This window comes from Acomys russatus, chromosome 27, assembly GCF_903995435.1.
Source record: "Acomys russatus chromosome 27, mAcoRus1.1, whole genome shotgun sequence".
NCBI classification, from domain to species: domain Eukaryota; kingdom Metazoa; phylum Chordata; class Mammalia; order Rodentia; family Muridae; genus Acomys; species Acomys russatus.
In genome coordinates this window covers 56419723-56438235 of record NC_067163.1, presented here as the reverse complement: position 1 = coordinate 56438235, position 18513 = coordinate 56419723, and the positions used below count along the sequence as shown (strand labels likewise).

General features: G+C 49.6%; 1 protein-coding gene and 1 long non-coding RNA gene across 4 annotated transcripts in view; one reads left to right on the top strand and one right to left on the bottom strand.

The window, feature by feature from the left end:
* Window positions 1–17419, bottom strand: part of Sugp2 (SURP and G-patch domain containing 2) — a 30067-nt gene extending 12648 nt beyond the window's left edge. The window contains exons 1-3 of the mRNA XM_051169486.1: window positions 17232–17419; window positions 10140–11705; window positions 3687–3807 (exon numbers count right to left, since the gene is read on the bottom strand). Of these exons, the coding sequence (XP_051025443.1) occupies window positions 3687–3807; window positions 10140–11705; window positions 17232–17343 (1799 nt within the window). The 5' untranslated portion in view covers window positions 17344–17419. The remainder of the gene's footprint in view (window positions 1–3686; window positions 3808–10139; window positions 11706–17231) is intronic.
* Window positions 14681–15714, top strand: LOC127209854 (uncharacterized). Of its 3 annotated transcripts, none has more exons than XR_007833249.1 (4): window positions 14681–14807; window positions 14912–15061; window positions 15330–15449; window positions 15658–15714. It is a non-coding gene; the product is annotated as an uncharacterized LOC127209854 (long non-coding RNA). The 3 variants fall into 3 exon arrangements; XR_007833250.1 differs by lacking the exon at window positions 15658–15714 and adding an exon at window positions 15524–15580; XR_007833251.1 differs by lacking the exon at window positions 15658–15714 and adding an exon at window positions 15524–15580 and having other exon boundaries at window positions 14805–14889; window positions 14942–15061.
* Window positions 17420–18513: the final 1094 nt, after the last annotated feature.

The following is an 18513-nucleotide window of genomic DNA, read 5'->3' as shown; positions in this document are numbered from 1 at the left end:
CTCTCACCTGCCACCGAGCACTAGAGAGGCTAAATAAAGCAGGTCTGCTAGGGTTCAAGGCCAGCTCTATCTACACTGTTAGGTCTGATCTAACCTGAGGTACAGTAAGACTCCAGAAAAAATATGTCATATTTATCTACACACACAATTGAGTGTGGCTCAGGGGCAGATCAGTATGTGAGGCCACCATGGGTTCTACCCCAGCATTGCACTACAGAAAGAAGATAGGGCCACTGTCATATGCAGTTGTGGTGGCTTGAATAGAAATGGGCCCTGGGACGGGCAGTGGTGGCGCATGCCTTTAATCTCAGCACTCGGGAGGCAGAGGCAGGTGGATCGCTGTGAGTTCGAGGCCAGCCTGGTCTACAAAGGGAGTCCAGGACAGCCAAGGCTACACAGAGAAACCCTGTCTCAGAAAACCAAACCAAACCAAGCAAAAAACAAAACAAAAACACCAAAAAAAGCCCCTGGACTTTTATTTTTATATATATATATATATATATATATATATATATATATATATATATATATATATATATATATATATTTGAAAGCTTAGTGAAGAGGGGAGGCACTGCTTAAGAAGGTGTCGGTGTGGAGGAAGAGTCCCTAGGGCTGGGCTCTGAAGTCCAAAGTCTAAGACAGGCTCAGTGTCTCTCCTTGTGCTGCAGATCAGCATGCAGAACTCTCGGTTCCTTTTTCAGCACTGTATTTACATTCAAGCCACCATGGTTCCTGCCATGATAATAGTGGATTAAACCCCTGAAAGTAAGGCAGCCCCAATAAAACACTTTCTTTTGTAAGAGTTGGCCCGGTTATGTGTCTCTCTCCACAGCAACAGAACAGTGACTAAGACAGAGCTGGCACCATGAGTGGGCTGCTTATTGGCTGAATACAGACTCTGGATTAGGGAAGCAGTTGACACTTTAAGTGGAATTAGTGGGCCGCACTAGCAGAAGCACAGACAGTGTCTGAGAACACTTAGATCATGGTGGCCTGGCTCAGGAGGTCTCAGGGAAGAAGACAGTTAGTGTGTGGCCTAGAGACTGTTCCTGTGATATTGTGGTGAAAAACATGGTGCTTTCTGTCCTTGTTTAAAATATCTGCTTGAGGCTAAAATAAAGAGTTTAATGGCTTTGGGAGAGGATATTTCAAGCCAGCCTCATGCTGACTGTGTCGTGTGGTTGTCAGAGGTCACTCTTTGGCAGGTCTGTAATGAAAAGGAGCAGGCTGAGCAGGGCAACACACACACTGTACAGTCTGAGGAGAAAGGGAGCGGCAGGAAGTATAATGGAGCTAAGTCCTCTGCTCAAGAGGATAAAATGTTTAAAGGGAGTGGGGACCTCAGGGAAAGACCCCACACAGCTAAGTTTCCAACTTGTGAAAAGGAATTAGGGAAAAGCTTAGGGCCTGGTGTGATACTGTACACCTGTAATCCCAGCACTGGGGAGGCAGAGGCAGGTGGACTGCTGAGTCTGAGGTCAGCCTGGTCTACAGATCAAGTTCCAGGACAGCCAACCTTAGGCAACGCGGGAAAGCACCCTGTGAAAGGGAGTTAAAGAGGAGCTTAAGCAGGGAGGAAACCACCAAACCAGAAAGCTGACACACGTGTATCTGAGGGAGACGGCCATGTCCCAGCCCCGGCAAGCAGAAGAACATGGCAGCTTCAGCAACATGGTTCTGGCTGTAGAGAAAAGGCCGTAAGAAAGGGGTTGTGTCATATCCCTCCGTGGCTAGGGAGAGCTGCTGAGGCTACGTGTGTGAGTCAGGGTGGCCTTGCATGGAGGCCCAGAGACCACTGCCTGAAGCCAGGAAGATGAAGCCTGGATTGTGTTGGAGACACCAAGATGTTAGACATCCCAGAGTCACAGGATAACTGCCAAGGAAAACAGCAGAGTGCGTGTGGAAGCAGCTCAAGGGAGACAAGTATGCTGCAGTCAACAACGCTGAAAAGAGTTGGAAGTCTGAAGAGCATTTTGAAATCAGACATGGAGACGCAGGGTTTGGAGTCTGCCCAGCTGGTTGTCATTCTACTTTGCTTCAGTCTCATGGTTCTGGTGCATTCTGCACTTGAGAACAGCAATCGTGAGCGCACATTTCTACATTAAATCTCCTCTCTCATTATCCTGCTTGTCAAGATGGGCACCACTCCTTCACAGTGGCTCCCCTCAAATCTTAGCTTCCTCACTCAGTGCCTATGTTTGATCTTCCATCTGACCCAGCCCTCCATCACACACACCACCAACTATGGCTTCTATCTGCCAACTTGAGTGGTGACCATCAGCTGCTAGGCTATGCTCAGTATCCCCATCCCTGGATGCCTGTGACCACGTGGTCTCAGCTCCCCTTACCACTCTTAAGGCTATCCGGCCCCTTCCCCTGATTGGTACTGGCTGAAGCTGGAGGCTTTGCATTTTTCTCTGTTGCAGCTCATGTCAGCTGTGCATCCTGCAAGCACAATGCTTCCACAGACCAACTCACAGCAGCAGTGTGGGGCCAACAGTATGCTCAGAATACCACTGAGCATGCAGACAGCAACTGGGGCCAGGGCAGGAGGATTCCTTCAGCCCAGATGTCTGGGTACAGCTTGGGCCACAACATAAGACCCCATCTCTGAGGCTGGAGAGATGGCTCAGCGGTAAGGGCATAGACTGCTCTTCCAGAGGTCCTGGGTTCAAATCCCAGCACCCATATGACAGCTCACAACTGTCTATACCTCCAAGATCTGACACTCTCAGAAACATGCAGACAAAATACCAATGCACATAAAATGAAGGTAAATTAAACACACACACACACACACACACACACACACACACACACACACACACACAAAACAAAAACAACCAACTCCATCTCCTATAATTAAAAACTAAACAAAATCAAAGGGGCTGGAGAGACGGCTCAGTGGTGAAGAGCACGTCTTGTTCTTATACTAGAGCCATTTATGACTCCAATTCCAGGGGATCCAATGCTTCCTTCTGACCTTTCTAGGCACCAGATATGTGGCACATAGACACACATGTCACACACACACACACACACACATATGCAAAATACTCTTTAGCCTCTGATTTCGTTTTTACAGAGTCCTCATCTGTAATCTAGCCTAGCTGCTAGTTTCGACCTTCCTGGCCCCAAGGCTGTGAGACTCCCTTCGTTACCATGTGCCCTTTGGGCACCTGTCTCTTTTCACCCCAGCATAGTCCAGCAGGGAAGGTGAGTGGTGTTCAACTGCTCTTGAAAAAAATAAAAAGGGGCTGGAGAAATAGCTTATCTACTTAAGAATACTTGCTGCTCGTCCAGAGGACCCAAGTTCAATTCCTAATTGGCACCTAACGGCAGCACAGAACTATCTCTAACTCCAGTTCCAGGTGATCTGACGCCCCCTCTGGCCTCCTCAGACACTGCATGAACACGGTACACAGACACATATGCAGCAAAACACTCATACACATATTATACTTATTTTTTTATTTTTGAGACAGGGTTTCTCTGTGTAACCTTGGCTGTTATGGACTCCCCTTGTAGACCAGGCAAGCCTCAGAGATCCACCTGCCTCTGCCTCCTGAGTGCTGGGATTAAAGGCGGGTGCCACCACACCTGGCCTAATATACTTATCTTTTAAATAAGAACATATCCTTAAAATTAAGTAATTTTTAAAAAGACAAAATAAACATGCTTACCAATAAGCAGGGTCCTGCAGGAGAAGTGTTCTCTCTCTGGGAGTCAGCCTTCCTTGGATGACACGCATGACAAGCTGGTCAATGGTGTCCACCACCCTGTGATCCGCCCGTTGGGGGACTGCTGCAACACACAGAATGGATGTTGTGAAAAACAGTGGGCCATGAATGCCAGACAGTGCAGCATAAAACGCTAAGGCCATCAGCAACCGGATCCTTCAATCATGGGATACTGCGGTGGAAAAGAAGAAGTCTGGTTGAGATAGAAAGATGTCCCACCTCAGCCATGAGCCGAGAGAGGCACTCAGCTGCACAGAGAGCAGCTGGTAAGCAAAGGCCCACAACTGCTGCACACAGCCTGCCTAAAGCCTGACTGCTTCAGTATTAACCCAGAAAACAGGTGCCTGTGAGCTGCGGCTGCAGGCAGAGGTGCCCTGTTGGCCTGTGGCACAGCTTCTCAGGAGGTCAAGCAGGACCTTCTGACCCCAAGACTTTCCAAACAGCCTGGGCAACATAGTAACATTCTGTTTCAAAAAACAGCAGGGATGTGAAGGCACACAGCTTTAATCCCAGCGCTTGGGAGGCAGAGGCAGGCAGAGAGTTCCAGGCCAGCCTGGTCTAGGGTGAGTTCCAGGACAGCCAGGACTACAACAAGATGATGAACTGGCTCAATGGTTGAGTATGCATAAGGGCCTAAACTCAAATTAAAAAGTTGGCTGTGGCCTCTGCTCCTCTCTGTTCCAGAGACAGCCACATCTTCTCAGGCAGTGCCAGCCTCCTCCCTCGACAGGATAGTGAAGGTCGGAGTAAACGGATTTGGCAGCATTGGGCCACTGGTTACCAGGGCTTGCTTCTTATCTGGTGAAGTGGAGACAGTTGCCATCAATGACCCCTTCACTGACCTTCACTACATGGTCTACATGTTCCACTATGACTCTACCCAACGCAGGTTCAAGGGTACAGTCAAGGCTGAGAACGGGAAGTCCATCACCCTCTTCCAGGAGCGAGATCCCGCTAACATCCAATGGGCTGGTGCTGGTGTCTTCACCACCATGGAGAAGGCCGGGGCCCACTTGAAGGGTGGGGCCAAAAGGGTCACCATCTCCGCCCCTTCTGCCAATGCCTCCATGTGTGTGATGGGTGTGAACCATGAGAAGTGTGACAACTCACTCAAAATTGTCAGCTCAGCAATGCTTCCTGCACCACCAACTGCTTAGCGCCCCTGGCCATCATCCATGACAACTTTAGCACTGTGGAAGGACTCATGACTGTGGATGGCCCCTCTGGAAAGCTGTGCCATGATGGCCGTGGGGCTGCCCAGAACATCATCCCTGCATCCACTGGTGCTGCCAAGGCTGTAGGCAAGGCCGTCGCCCCAGAGCTGAACGGGAAGCTGATTGATATGCCCGTCTGTGTTCCTACCCCCAACATGTCCGTCATAGATCTGACATGCAGACTGGAGAAACCTACCAAGTATGGTGACATCAAAAAGGTGGTAAAGTAGGCATCTGAGGGCCACTGAGGGCATCCAGGGCTACACTGAGGACCAGGTTGTCTCCTGCGACTTTAACAGTGATTCCCACTCTTCCATCTTTGATGCTGGGGCTGGCATTGCCCTCAATGACACCTTTGTAAAGCTCATTTCCTGGTATGACAATGAACATGGCTACAGCAACAAGGTTGAGGACCTCATGGCCTACATGGCCTTCAAGGAGTTAAGAAGTCCTGGACCACGCACCCCAACAAGGGCACAAGAGCAAGAGAGAGGCCCTCGGCTGCTGAGGAGTCCCTGTTCCAACTCAGCCCCTGACACTGAGCATCTCCCCGCACAGTTCCCATCCTAGACCCCACAATAATGGGAGGGGCCCAGGAAGCCCTACTCTTCTGAGTACCATCAATGAAATTCACTGCACCAAAAAAAAAAAAAAAAGCTGGGTGTGACAGTGAGTGCCTGTAATCCCTCTGCTGCAGAGGTGGCAACTACAGTTTGCTAGCCACCAGCCTAATTCTAGATTCAATGAGAGACCCCGTTTCAAGGGAATAAAATGGAGAGTGATAGAGCTTTTACATTCACACACACAAAAACCCAAACCCAAACAAAATCAACAAAATACCCAAAAAACAAAGAATTAAAAAAGAAAAAACAAACCACCATTGACGGGGCTGAAGAGATGGCTTAGTAGTTGAGAGCACTTACTGCACAAGCCAAGTTCAGATCCCAGCACCCACAGGTAAGCCTGTCACCCAGCACTGTTAGAGGTTGGTCTGATGTATTTTGATGATAATAACTGCTTGCTGTCTCCTCCACCCACCTTGCCTAAGAGCCTAACCTGTTTGACCAATAAAAGGCCATCACACCTGAGCAGGGCAAAGGGGACAGGCATGGCTAGGTTCCCAAGCTTGTAGGGACAGAGAGAATCTTGGGAAGATGGGAGGAGAGGCAAGAAGGAGGCATCCCATACCTGCCCCACTATGGGAAGTAGTTTAGGGGATTAATGTCTGCCCTGCCCCAGGTTCACTAAGGCTAGTTTAAAATGTAACAGGTGTCTGTGTCTTGACTGATTGCTGGCGGGTTAGAAAATACTACCATGGGCTGGAGAGATGGCTCAGAAGTTAAGAGCACTGACTGCTCTTCCACAGGTCCCGAGTTCAATTCCCAGCAACCACATAGTGGCTCATGACCATCTATAATATGATCTCATATCCTCTTCTGGCCTGCAGGCATACATGCAGGCAGAGTACTAAATACGAAAGAAAGAAAGAAAGAAAGAAAGAAAGAAAGAAAGAAAGAAAGAAAGAAAGAAAGAAGAAAGAAAGAAAGAAAGAAGAAAGAAAGAAAATACTACCGTGATAATGATTATAGGCCTAATAAACAAACATTATTAGCTCTTACTGGTAATTTAACAGCAGCACAGCGCCATCTATGCACACGCGAGGATATGTGGTATATGCGCTATGTGTCCAAATGTGGCCGTCAGAGGAGGCTGGGTGTCCTGTCACTCTTTTCCTTATTTCTTGAAGTGGGATCTCTCATTGAGCCTGGAGGTGGGCTGGCAGCCAGCAAGGCCCAGTGGATGACAAGCCTGTCTCTGGCCCCACAGAACTGGAGTTATGGGCATGTCCATAGTTTTACATGGCCGCTGGGATTGCTTACCACTGAGACATTTCTCCAGCCCCGCGCGCGCGCTCTCCCTCTCCCTCCCTCTCTCTCTCTCTCTCCCTCTCCCTCCCTCTCTCTCTCTCTCTCTGTCTCTCTCTCTAATAGCTGATTAATGTGTGAAAGCACGTGTGCATATCACGATCATGGCCTGCAGGTGGCAGCAGGAGACAGCTTGTGGGAGTCAGCTGTCTCCCTGTACCGTGCGGGTCATGGGGATTGAATTTAGGTTGTTATTCAGGTGGCAAGTGCCTGTACTCGAAGACGCATCTTGCTGGATCCTTTTTTAAAATTTTATTTTATAAAAGTGTATGGGTGCTTTGTTTACATGTCTGTGTATTACTTACATGCCTGATACCCACAGAAGTCAAGGCATTGGACACCCTGAACTGGAGTTGCAGGCAGTTCTGAGCTACCTGGGTCCTTTGGAAGAGCAGCCAGTGCAGCTCAGCGTGGTGCACACACCTGTGATCCCAGCACCTGGGAGGCAGCGGCAGACGGATCTCTGTGAGTCTGAGGCCAGCCTGGTCTACAAGTGAGTTCAAGACAGCCAAGGCTACACAGAGAAACCCTGTCTTGAAAAACCAACCAACCTACCAACCATAAAATAAGAGCAGCCAGTGTTTTAACTGCTGAACCATCTCTTCAGCATCCCTTGCTTCTGAGTCAAGGTCTTGCTATGCAGTGCACAGACAGGCTAGTCTCAAGCTTGTAACAGTTTTATCTCTCTTGGTCGCCCAGGCTAGGATAACAAGCCTGCACCACTATACCAAGTTCAATGACAGGTGACAGGCGATACTAGCTAAAGCAGCCGATGGGCCATGGTCTAGGGCTGCCAAGGGCATGACCAGCTCTGCTTCAGAAGCCTCAACTACAAGGCAGTGAAAGCCCTTGCAGGAAAACTATTTACACATGGTTAGTGTCATCATGTAGCTGCAAAATCTCAGATAAGCTGAGACCTCACTCCTCCCAGCAAATGAGGAAACTGAGGCAGGGGATTAAAAGCTGGAGGCTAGCCAGCCTAGGCTACATATCAAGACCCCATCTTAAAAACAAAACAAAACAAAACCACACATGAGTGACTACAGTAGTTAGCAGTGCTGGCTGGTACTCATGAGGCCTAGAGTTCAGATCCCAGCCCTCAAGCAACAAGCTGATCTCCTCACTGTACCATCAGTTCTTTGGGCTTCTGTTCTCATATACTTACAGACAGATGGACACATACACACACACAAAAAAACTGATCTTTCCAGATGAGGTGGCACACACCTTTAAACACAGCACAGGGGTAGAGGCCAGTGGATCTTTCTAATTTGAGACCAGCCTGGTCACACAGGGAGTTCCGGGTCAGTTGGGCTACTATATAAAAGGAAAGAAGAGGAAGAAGAGGAAGAAGAAGAAGAAGAAGAAGAAGAAGAAGAAGAAGAAGAAGAAGAAGAAGAAGAAGAAGAAGAAGAAGAAGAATCATCATCATCATCATCATCATCATCATCAGAAATCAGGCTGTAAAGAGAGATCAGGCAGCTGCACTGCCTGGCTCCCTGCCTGGACAGGGGAGTTCATGGCTCTGCTCCTCTACCCACAGCACCTGCTGCTTGCTGCACTCACTTCCTCTTCAGCACAGGAGGATGGGAAGGGAAATGCTTCTGGAAGAATCCTACTTTAAAAGTAGGTGTGGCACTCATCTGTACTTCGACGTCTGGTGCAATCAGGGATCCATGAAGGGGAGGGCAGGGGCAAAAGTGTCATCTGCTGGGATGGAGGTCATGTCAGAGGAGAGAAAAGATGGGTACCGTGTCCTCTGATGTCTGGGAAGGCGGGTTCTGACAGCATGCTGGGGCCACCGGAGGAGGGGAGAGGGAACCAAGCAGCTGTTTCATCCCTACTTCCTGGCCACAGCAGAGCTGCCATTGACTGCAGCCTAGAAGGAATGAGGTGAAAGGTACCAGCGCCACCTGGAATGACTCAGCTGGTCCTTGACACCCCTCAGCACCCCAACCACAGCCTCCCCAGTATCCCCCTCTCCCACTCCCGGCACAAGATCTACTAAGTTTTGGTGTCCTGTTTCCTCTGCCTTCAGAGAGACCCAGGAACAAGGTGCTAGATCACAGCATCCTAACCTCAATCCTGGCTAAAGGGGGGGGGGGTGGTTGTGCGTTGTCCCTAGTGAGGGCCAGCTCGTTTTCCATCTGATTCCTAGATGGGTCCCTTCCCAAAGACTCTTGAAGCTGGGGAACTGGGCTCAGTAGGCACAGCTCTTACGCAGCATGCACAAAGCCCTGGGCTCCATCCCCAGGGCCTCAGAAAGCAGGGAAGGGGAGGCGACACACACCTGTCATCTCAGCACCCAAAAGCGGAGACAGAAGGATCAGAAGGGCAGCGCCAGCCTGGCCTACATGAGTCCCTGCCTCAAAACAAACGGAAAAAGAATTGGGTCCTTGAGCTCTAGTCTCAGCATTTATGAAAGTGTATACAAATCTCAGAAGGCTCAACAGGTAAGAGCAAATGCTGCTCTGGCAAAGAACCCAAGTTCTGTTCCCAGCACCCATGTTGTGCAGCACACACGTGCCTGTAACTCCAGCTCCAAGGAATCTGGCACCTTCTTCTGAGCTCTATCAGTTCCTACATGTATGTAGTGTACATACTCAGGCACATATATGTAGATAAACAAATACCAAAACATTTATTATGCACACATATAAACAAATTTAAATATTTTTTAAACCTCAAAGAGAGGCTCTAGGGCAATGTCTGTTAGCAAAGCACTTACCTTGCAACCATGAGGACCTGTGTTTGATCTCGGGTCTTACATAAGATGCCAGGTGTGGTGATGCATGCACATGCCAGGGAGGAGGAGAGAGGAGGCCCTCTGGGCCTTGTTGGCCAGCCTGTCTAGCCTAATTAGTGAGCTTCGGGTTCAGTGAGAGGACATGTTTCAAAGGTGGTGGACAGCCTTCCTGGAGAGCAACACTTGAGGCTGTCTTCTAGCCTTCATACATACACATGCACCTGCACACGGATTTCAAAACCTCAGGACAGCGAGACGGCTCAGTGGGTCAAAGTGTTTACAGCCTGGTGACTGGAGTGCGATCTCTGGGCCCCTGTGGTAGAAGGAAAGAACTGATTCCCTCAAGTTGTCCTCTGAGGACCTCTAACCATGTGCTTTGGCACTTGTATACCCATCCACCCACATACATACACACACATGCACCAAATAAAAATACCTTTATATGGGTAGCAATGGTATTGTTAAAAAAAAAAAAAAAGAAAAGAAAAGAAAGAAAGAAAGAAACCCTTACCCTGGCTCAGAGTGCTGGCAGCCCAGGTCTGAGTTGTGGTTTTCTGCTCTCGGGGGTCTGGAGGCCCAGCTCTCTTGACCTGGAGGGGATAGCCGCTGGCCAAGAGCCAGGCCTTCAAGTGGTCTATGTACTCCCTTCCAAACAAAGTGGAGTCCTCAAAATTTGGGAAGAAAGCTGGCGATGGGGCGATATCCTGGAGGCCCACAGCCTCTAGGATCTTCTCCTGCCGGAAGGAAGAGGCCAAGGAGAAGGTCTGGCCTAAGAGGGCCAGGGACTTCCTGCACAGGGAGTTGGTGGTCTCCAGGGCCACAGCCAGGTCCAGTGGGCTAGTGAGGGTCTTCATCTTCACACTCAGCTCGTAGGCATTACAGGCCATAAGCAGGGGGGTGACACCCTTCAGCAGGCGGTCCTGGAGCCGCATGATGTACTTGTCGAAGGGCTTAATGATCTCAAAAAAGCAGTTTTTGGTCTTCACAGCACCTTTGTCTAAAAGCATGTTTAAAAACTCATTATCAACTCGGGGTGTTTTCAGAGCGGAGTGCTTTAAAAACTTGATAGTAAAAAAGCAGAAATCTCTGTGCTCCGGTTTCAAGGAGCATTTGAAGGAGGCCAGCATCTTGGCGCAGGTCTCAGTTTCCAGTTCGAAGAGCGTCTGGAAGAGCTGGGAGAACTTGAGGTCATCCTTGATGGTGTGGAACCCTGCCCACCTGATGATCTCCATGCCAAACCTGGAGAACACATCTGCTTTGTCCATGGCATCAAAGCCCAGCTTCCTTCTGGGGAAGCCAAGGGTCCTCAGGTCCAGCCCCAGGGGAATCTTCAGAGCAGCCAACTGGATTTCATCCAGCCCTGGGTTTGCCCCAAGGGGCACATCAGGACTTGGGGTGGCCTTCTGGATTTGGTTAGTGCCCTGAGGTTTGGGAGTAACACGACTGACAACAGGTATTTTCTTCGTGGCCATGCTTTTCAGTGTGATAAGCTTCCCGACACCCTTTGCTCCAAGCAGGCCCTGAGTGTCCCCTTTTCCTAGGAGACTGCCTTCCTGGTCAGTCATGTTTAGAGAACGGCCTCTGGCCAGGACTTGCCCACTGCCTCTGGGCATAGAGTCCACCTCCCCAGGACGGTCCAGGTCATAATCCCGGCTCTCCTTCTCCATCCGCCTGGAGGTGGTCAAGTCCCCCAACACTGAGGGCCCAAAACCATATTCTTGTGACCAGGAGGCTTCTTGAGAAACTGGGTGGCCCAAGTCTTGTTCCCAAGAGCCACGGAGTGCAAGCTTCCAATCCTGAGAAGGAAAATGTCCCAGTTTCCGGTGGCCAAAACTCTGGTCCCGGGAGTCAGTATGGGCCGGTTCCAGATCCCGGCCACATTCTTTGCGAAGATAGCTGTCCTCACCGACAGACTGGCTGCCAGATCTGAAGGAGGGCCCCACAAACATGTCTCCTCTCAGGCCTTCTCTCCCCAAGTCGAGTGAGTACACTCCAGACCCACTGGCAGAGTACCTGCTGTCACCGCGAATGTCCTCATAGACATCTGCTCTGGTCCGTGAGCCTGTCCTTAGGAGATCTGCAACAGACGGACAGACAGACAGCACTTTAAAGCATGGGCTGCAGGGGAATGGCGCACACTAGCCAATGGTGAGGCGAGAGCGGGGCCGGGATGGCTTAGTGAACAGTGCTTGCCGTGTGCACGTGAAGGGCGGCATCAGATGCCCAGAACCCACAGCAAAACCAGCAGCTGTGGCTGCCTGCAACCCCATGCTCAGGAGGTGGAGACACGGAGCCCCAAGACAAGCTCACTGGCTACGGCGGCTGAAATTGGTGACTGCTCATTCAGCAAGAGCTCCAGCTTCAATAACCAGAGAGTGACCTGGGAACACTAATGCACACACTGAGCACACAGGTGAACACACCGATATATGCAGGCATTGCACACACACAGTAACAACAAAGAAAATGTCTATGTTGGCCAATCTGCACTGACCCACTGAGAACTGCAGTCACCCACTCCACCAAGCCAGAGTAAAAGTATCTGAGAAACCTGCTCCTGCACTCCCTGTGTGGCCTTTCCCGCATTCTCCCTATACAACAGCATGGAACACTGCTGCCCACAGTTGTCACTGTGTTTGGAAGGATTCAAAACACAGGGAAGATGAGCACACCTCCATGCTGGGCAGACACACCACGCCACTCCATACCAAGGGGAAGCATCTTCTAAGCGTTTACTATTTGGGGCTGGAGAGCCATGTCCTGTGGGCACTGAGGAACGATCCATGTAGGAAGACACGCTGTAACAACTAGGCTGTGCTCTCCCTTGTGGCCATCAGCCAAGGCCAGGCAGCGGGTCACCCACGGGCTCTCCATCAGCTGCCACCCCATCGTCACTCCACCCACCCTTTAGACATGGGCCTGCTTTCTATGCAGCTGGATCTCACCGCAGGGCCTTCACTTCTGTCCCTGGAAGTCTTATAGAGGTTGCCAATTTCACTGCCTCCTGGAGGACTTCCTGTCCCACACTGCCACTGAGAGGCAGCAGCTGTGGCCCATGTCACACCTACCATAGTTCAGCAGGTGATAGCCTAACACCTGACCCCTAAGTGGTAGAAAGGCCCAGCCCCTGGCCTCGCCTCCTCCCTCTGGGGCTGAAACAGACAGAGGTAGCAGAAGCAGAAGAAGCCACACTAAGCGAGGCTGTGGTGGAGAGTGAAGTGTCATCTGGGACGGGAGCGGATGCACAGATGTCACTGCACAGAAACACTTCAAGAGCAGCCCACAGAGGTCATCCATGGCAGTCACAGGCCTTGGGCAGCTTTCTCACAGTGGCATCTTTAAACAAAATCTATAATGAAGTTAAAAAAAAAAGACAAGGGGTTGGTAGCAAGACCCAGAATGCCAACATTCAGGAGGTGAGGGGAAAGAGGACTGAACGTTCAAGGCCAGCCTGGGCTGCACAGTGAGTCTGAGGCTCATCTGGGTCACAGAATGAGACTCTGGCGGGAGGAGCTGGGGAGATGTGAGGAGAATGCTTGTACAAACAAGACCTGTGCTGCACCTGGCCACACTGACATATCATCAGCACAGGCCCGTAAGCAGGACAGCCTCAGGCGCACTGGCCAGCCAATCCACCACACCAGCAAGCGCCCAGTGTCCTGAAAAGCAAGGTGGGGCTGGAGACATGGCTCAGTGCTCTAAGAGTACTTGCTGCCTTTCCAGAGGACCTGGGTTCAGCTTCCAGGACCCAAATCACATAGCTCACAACTACCTGCAACTCCAGCTCATGAGAGAGGATACCCTAATTGTAGGCTCAATTTTCTTAACAAATGTATTTTATTATACACTTATTAACCGAGAGTACTTCACTTCTAACCTGACTAACCTAAACAATAGGAAAAGAAGATTAAAGAATACAATAATGAAACTGTGAGGATATCAGTTCTGAGGAACGATTCTCCTGGCGTAATCAGCAGGATTTCTTCTGCTGGAACCTGGAGCAACCGAACCCGGAACCTCAGCCGGAGCCCAGAGCCCCGAAGCCTTCCCTCGAGCGGTTCTCTCTAGGAGCAATGAACAGCCAAAACTATCCCAAGTCTCCAAAGGCCCCGCCTCCTGTTTTTGGCTCATATTTATATCTCCTCCCAGAATTTGTTCAAGCATGTTTTTCAGCTAGTTAATAACCAATCTCCCCCACATGGGGGTTCAACTTCTAAGGGGATAAGCATTACCTGCTCTCTCACTAGTCTTTTTCTCATGCCCCACCTGTGATCTAAACAAAAAACATGTTTATCTCTCCTTCACCTATTCTGGCAACCACAGGCACCTCCATACAGGCACAAACACCTAATCTAAAAATAAAATAAATCTTTTAAAAGTAACCGGGAGTGGTGGCGCACACCTTTAATCCCAGCACTTGGGTGGCAGAGGAGGAGGATCGCTGTGAGTTTGAGGCCAGCCTGGTGTACCAAGTGAGTCCAGGACAGCGAAGGCTACAGAGAAACCCTGTCTCAGAAAAAAAAAAAAAAAGAAAGAAAGAAAGAAAAAAGAAAAGTAAAATAGTGGAGAGTGATTGAGGAAAACACAAGATGTCAACCTTTGGTCACCACACACATGCATGCCTGTGCACCTCCAATTCCCTCACATGCACATAACCACACTGGGGGAAGGTGGGTGCTGAGAAAGGCAACCCAGTGGGCAGGAATACAGCGAAAATGCTCTCCTCAGACACTCCCATCACGTGTGAAGTGGCTGCTGTTAAGGGGGTGAGGCAGACATGAAGTTCCACCAGCAAGAAACAAAACTGAAACCATCTGGGCCCTGACTGTGGTCTTGGTGCAGTTAAGGTGGCAGAGCTAAAAGGCAGGAGCAGAGACTTAATCCCAGCACTCAGGAGGCAGAGGCAGGTGGATCTCAGAGTTCTAGGTCTACAGAGTGAGTTCAAGACAGCCAGGACTACACAGAGAAACCTTGTCTTAAAGAAAAAAGGGCAGGAACAGTGGCTGCACAATACATTTCTTGTGCCTGCTTTACAGAAAAAGAGAAATGTCCAGGATAGAGCAGAAGCCTAAGAAAGGATGACTGACAGAGAAACAAGTGATACAGCTCTGACTGACCGAGATACAGGTGATACAGCTCTGACTGACAGAGATACAGGTGATACAGCTCTGACTGACAGGTGATACAGCTCTGACTGACAGAGATACAGGTGATACAGCTCTGACTGACAGAGATACAGGTGATACAGCTCTGACTGACAGGTGATACAGCTCTGACTGACAGAGATACAGGTGATACAGCTCTGACTGACAGAGATACAGGTGATACAGCTCTGACTGACAGAGATACAGGTGATACAGCTCTGACTGACAGAGATACAGGTGATACAGCTCTGACTGACAGAGATACAGGTGATACAGCTCTGACTGACAGGTGATACAGCTCTGACTGACAGAGATACAGGTGATACAGCTCTGACTGACAGGTGATACAGCTCTGACTGACAGAGATACAGGTGATACAGCTCTGACTGACAGAGATACAGGTGATACAGCTCTGACTGACAGGTGATACAGCTCTGACTGACAGAGATACAGGTGATACAGCTCTGACTGACAGAGATACAGGTGATACAGCTCTGACTGACAGGTGATACAGCTCTGATTGACAGAGATACAGGTGATACAGCTCTGATTGACAGAGATACAGGTGATACAGCTCTGACTGACAGAGATACAGGTGATACAGCTCTGACTGACAGAGATACAGGTGATACAGCTCTGACTGACAGAGATACAGGTGATACAGCTCTGACTGACAGGTGATACAGCTCTGACTGACAGAGATACAGGTGATACAGCTCTGACTGACAGGTGATACAGCTCTGACTGACAGAGATACAGGTGATACAGCTCTGACTGACAGAGATACAGGTGATACAGCTCTGACTGACAGGTGATACAGCTCTGACTGACAGAGATACAGGTGATACAGCTCTGACTGACAGGTGATACAGCTCTGACTGACAGAGATACAGGTGATACAGCTCTGACTGACAGAGATACAGGTGATACAGCTCTGACTGACAGGTGATACAGCTCTGATTGACAGAGATACAGGTGATACAGCTCTGACTATACAGAGTCACGCAGCCTCTATAAGGCTTACAGGTTTTCTGACAATCAATCTTTTTTCTGTTTCTTTTTAAGGCAGGGTCTCACTAGATAGCCCGAGATGGCTTCAAACTCACACGGATCCTCCTGCCTCAGGCTCCTCACTATTGCCACAACACAATGCTCCATTAGTCTTCTTGAGGACATTAAGATGTGATGTGTGGATACAGCTCAGAGGGTAAGAACGCTTGCTGTGCAAGTAAGAGGACCTAAGTTCAAATTCCTACCACCCACAAAAAAGCCAGACATGGCTGCAACCCCAGCACTGCAAGGCGGAGGCAGAAAAACCCTGTCTCGAAACCCCCCCAAAAGAGAGAGAGAGAGTGAGAGAGTGCGAGAGTGCGAGAGAGAGAGAGAGAGAGAGAGAGAGAGAGAGAGAGAGAGAGAGTTAGTTATGAAGTAGCAATGAAAATAATTTTATGGTTAAGGACCACAACATGAGGAACTGTATTAAAGGATTGCAGCATTAAGAAAGTTGAGGAACACTGACATAGAAAGACTACAGCCAGGCGTGCTGCTGACACACGCCTTTAATCCCAGCACTGGGGAGGTGGAGGCAGGTGGATCTCTTGATCTCTGTGAGTTTGAGGCCAACCTGGTCTACAAAGGGAGTCTAGGACAGCCAAGGATACAAAAAACAAAAAACAAACAAAACAAGAACAAAAAGCGAGACCCTGCCTCCAAAAACTAACCAAACAAAACCCAAACAACCCCACAAAATAGCAACAACAAGCAAAGCATAATAGTGGAGAGTGACTAAGGAGAAGTCCCCGATGTCCCCCAGCCTCCACACCCTCTACACACACACACACACACACACACACACAGATGTGACGTGTAGTGCTTGAGTGCTGTGGCATGCTCAACTTTCTGACATTGCGACGTTAGGTTATAATCTAAAAGTGTACACTGGAGAACTAATCAAGTTGTGGTTCAGATGTGCCTGCTAGACCTAAGACTTCGGTACAGCCAGTTTGCTGCAGGCTAAGGCAGTGTGTCTTAAAGGGGGACAGCTGTTACGATGGCTCGGTGAATAAAGGTACTTGCCACAAGCTTGCAAACAGCTGAGTTAGTCCCTGGGGGCCACATGGTGGAAGGAGAGAATCAATTTCTGCAAGCTGCCTGAGCTCTTTGTTCTAGTGTGCATGCACACAGAGGGACCCTCCTGCAGAACGGGGTGTGGTGGGTGGCGGAGTATGTGCTTTCGCATGAGTAAGGCCTGAGTACCCACCAAAACATGATCAAGTTCCTCTTTATTGGGGAGGGTGTGCAGCGGACATGCTCTACTTACTGACAATAGCACCTTTTGCACACTGATTTAGCTTGCAGGCAGGCCACAAGCAAATGTGATTTCTTTTAGACAAATCCAGCAAGGATCACAGTAGCTGGGCTTGCACCCAGAGTCTACAGAGCCAATCATCTTAACTTACCTTGTGCTTTAAGCTGGATAGCTTCACCAACAGCCTCAGACTCCCCATACCGTTTAGATTTTTCCTGTAATACAGTGTCCAAAGATTCCTGTGCCATCCGCCTTGCCGCCATATTTCTCTCTCCTACAGTGAGAAGCCACACTAATCAGGATAGCTTTCCCGGGGCCAAAATCACCACCAAAAGCGGGGTAATAGAACTGGAAGACAATCCTAGGAAAAAATATTTGGGGAAGGTGTCACACCCTGACTTCACAGTTTGGGGAAAGGCTTCCTAAAGCTCACTTCAACTCTGTCGACTCTCTGGGTGATTGAGTGGCAGTCTCACAAGAGGACAAGAAGCTAGCAACTGGACGCTCTGGGCTAGTCTTGTTGCAAGATCTCTTTTGTTTCTTTCAACAAGCCATCCCAGAGCTGAGTGCTCCCAGCACAGACCTGGTCAGTACAGTGCAGCAGGAGCAGTGCGGTGCTGCAAGGCAGTGATCCCAGCACTCACGAGGTTCCAGTGCCGTCCCCAGTACCCACAATGGAGAGCTAACCACTACCTACAGCTCCAGTTCTAGGGGACCTGGTACCTGTACCCACCTGCCCCTACCGAGTCCCATAAACAAAATCTTAAAAGGAGGTCAGGTTGAGGTGGCTCAGTAATGGGGCCAAGTCAGAGGGCCTGAGTTCAAGCACAGCAAGTTGTCTTCTGACTTCCACCCACATGCTGTGGCACACATGTACCCACAAATACATGATGTTAAAAAGAAAGCTGGGCACAAGGACACATGTGGCTGTAATCTCAGTGCTGAGGAGGAGGAGGAGCAGCATGGAGGATCCCTGGAGTTTGGTGGCCAGCCAGACTAGCCAGTCAGTGACCAGACATCAATTTCTGCCCTACACACACACTCACCCCTCCCCAACCCAGGACCTACTGATATACACATGTAATTCCAGCTATTTAGGGGCTGAGCAACGGGACTCTAAGTTTAAAGCCTGTGTGGACTACCTAGCGAGTTCTAGGCCAGCGTAGGGTACGTAATAAAATCCATATGCTGGTACTGGCACTAATCTTCTGAGCCTCCTACTCCTGCCTTCCAAGTACTGGATTACCAGTGTGCACTGTCAGGCTCTGGAGACCCTGTCAAAAAAAATTTTTTTTTAATTTTATTTATTATGTATACAGTCTTCTACCTGCATGTATGCCTGCAGGCCAGAAGAGGGCATCAGATCTCATTATAGATGGTTGTGAGCCACCCTGTGGTTGCTGGGAATTGAACTCAGGACCTCTGGAAGGGCA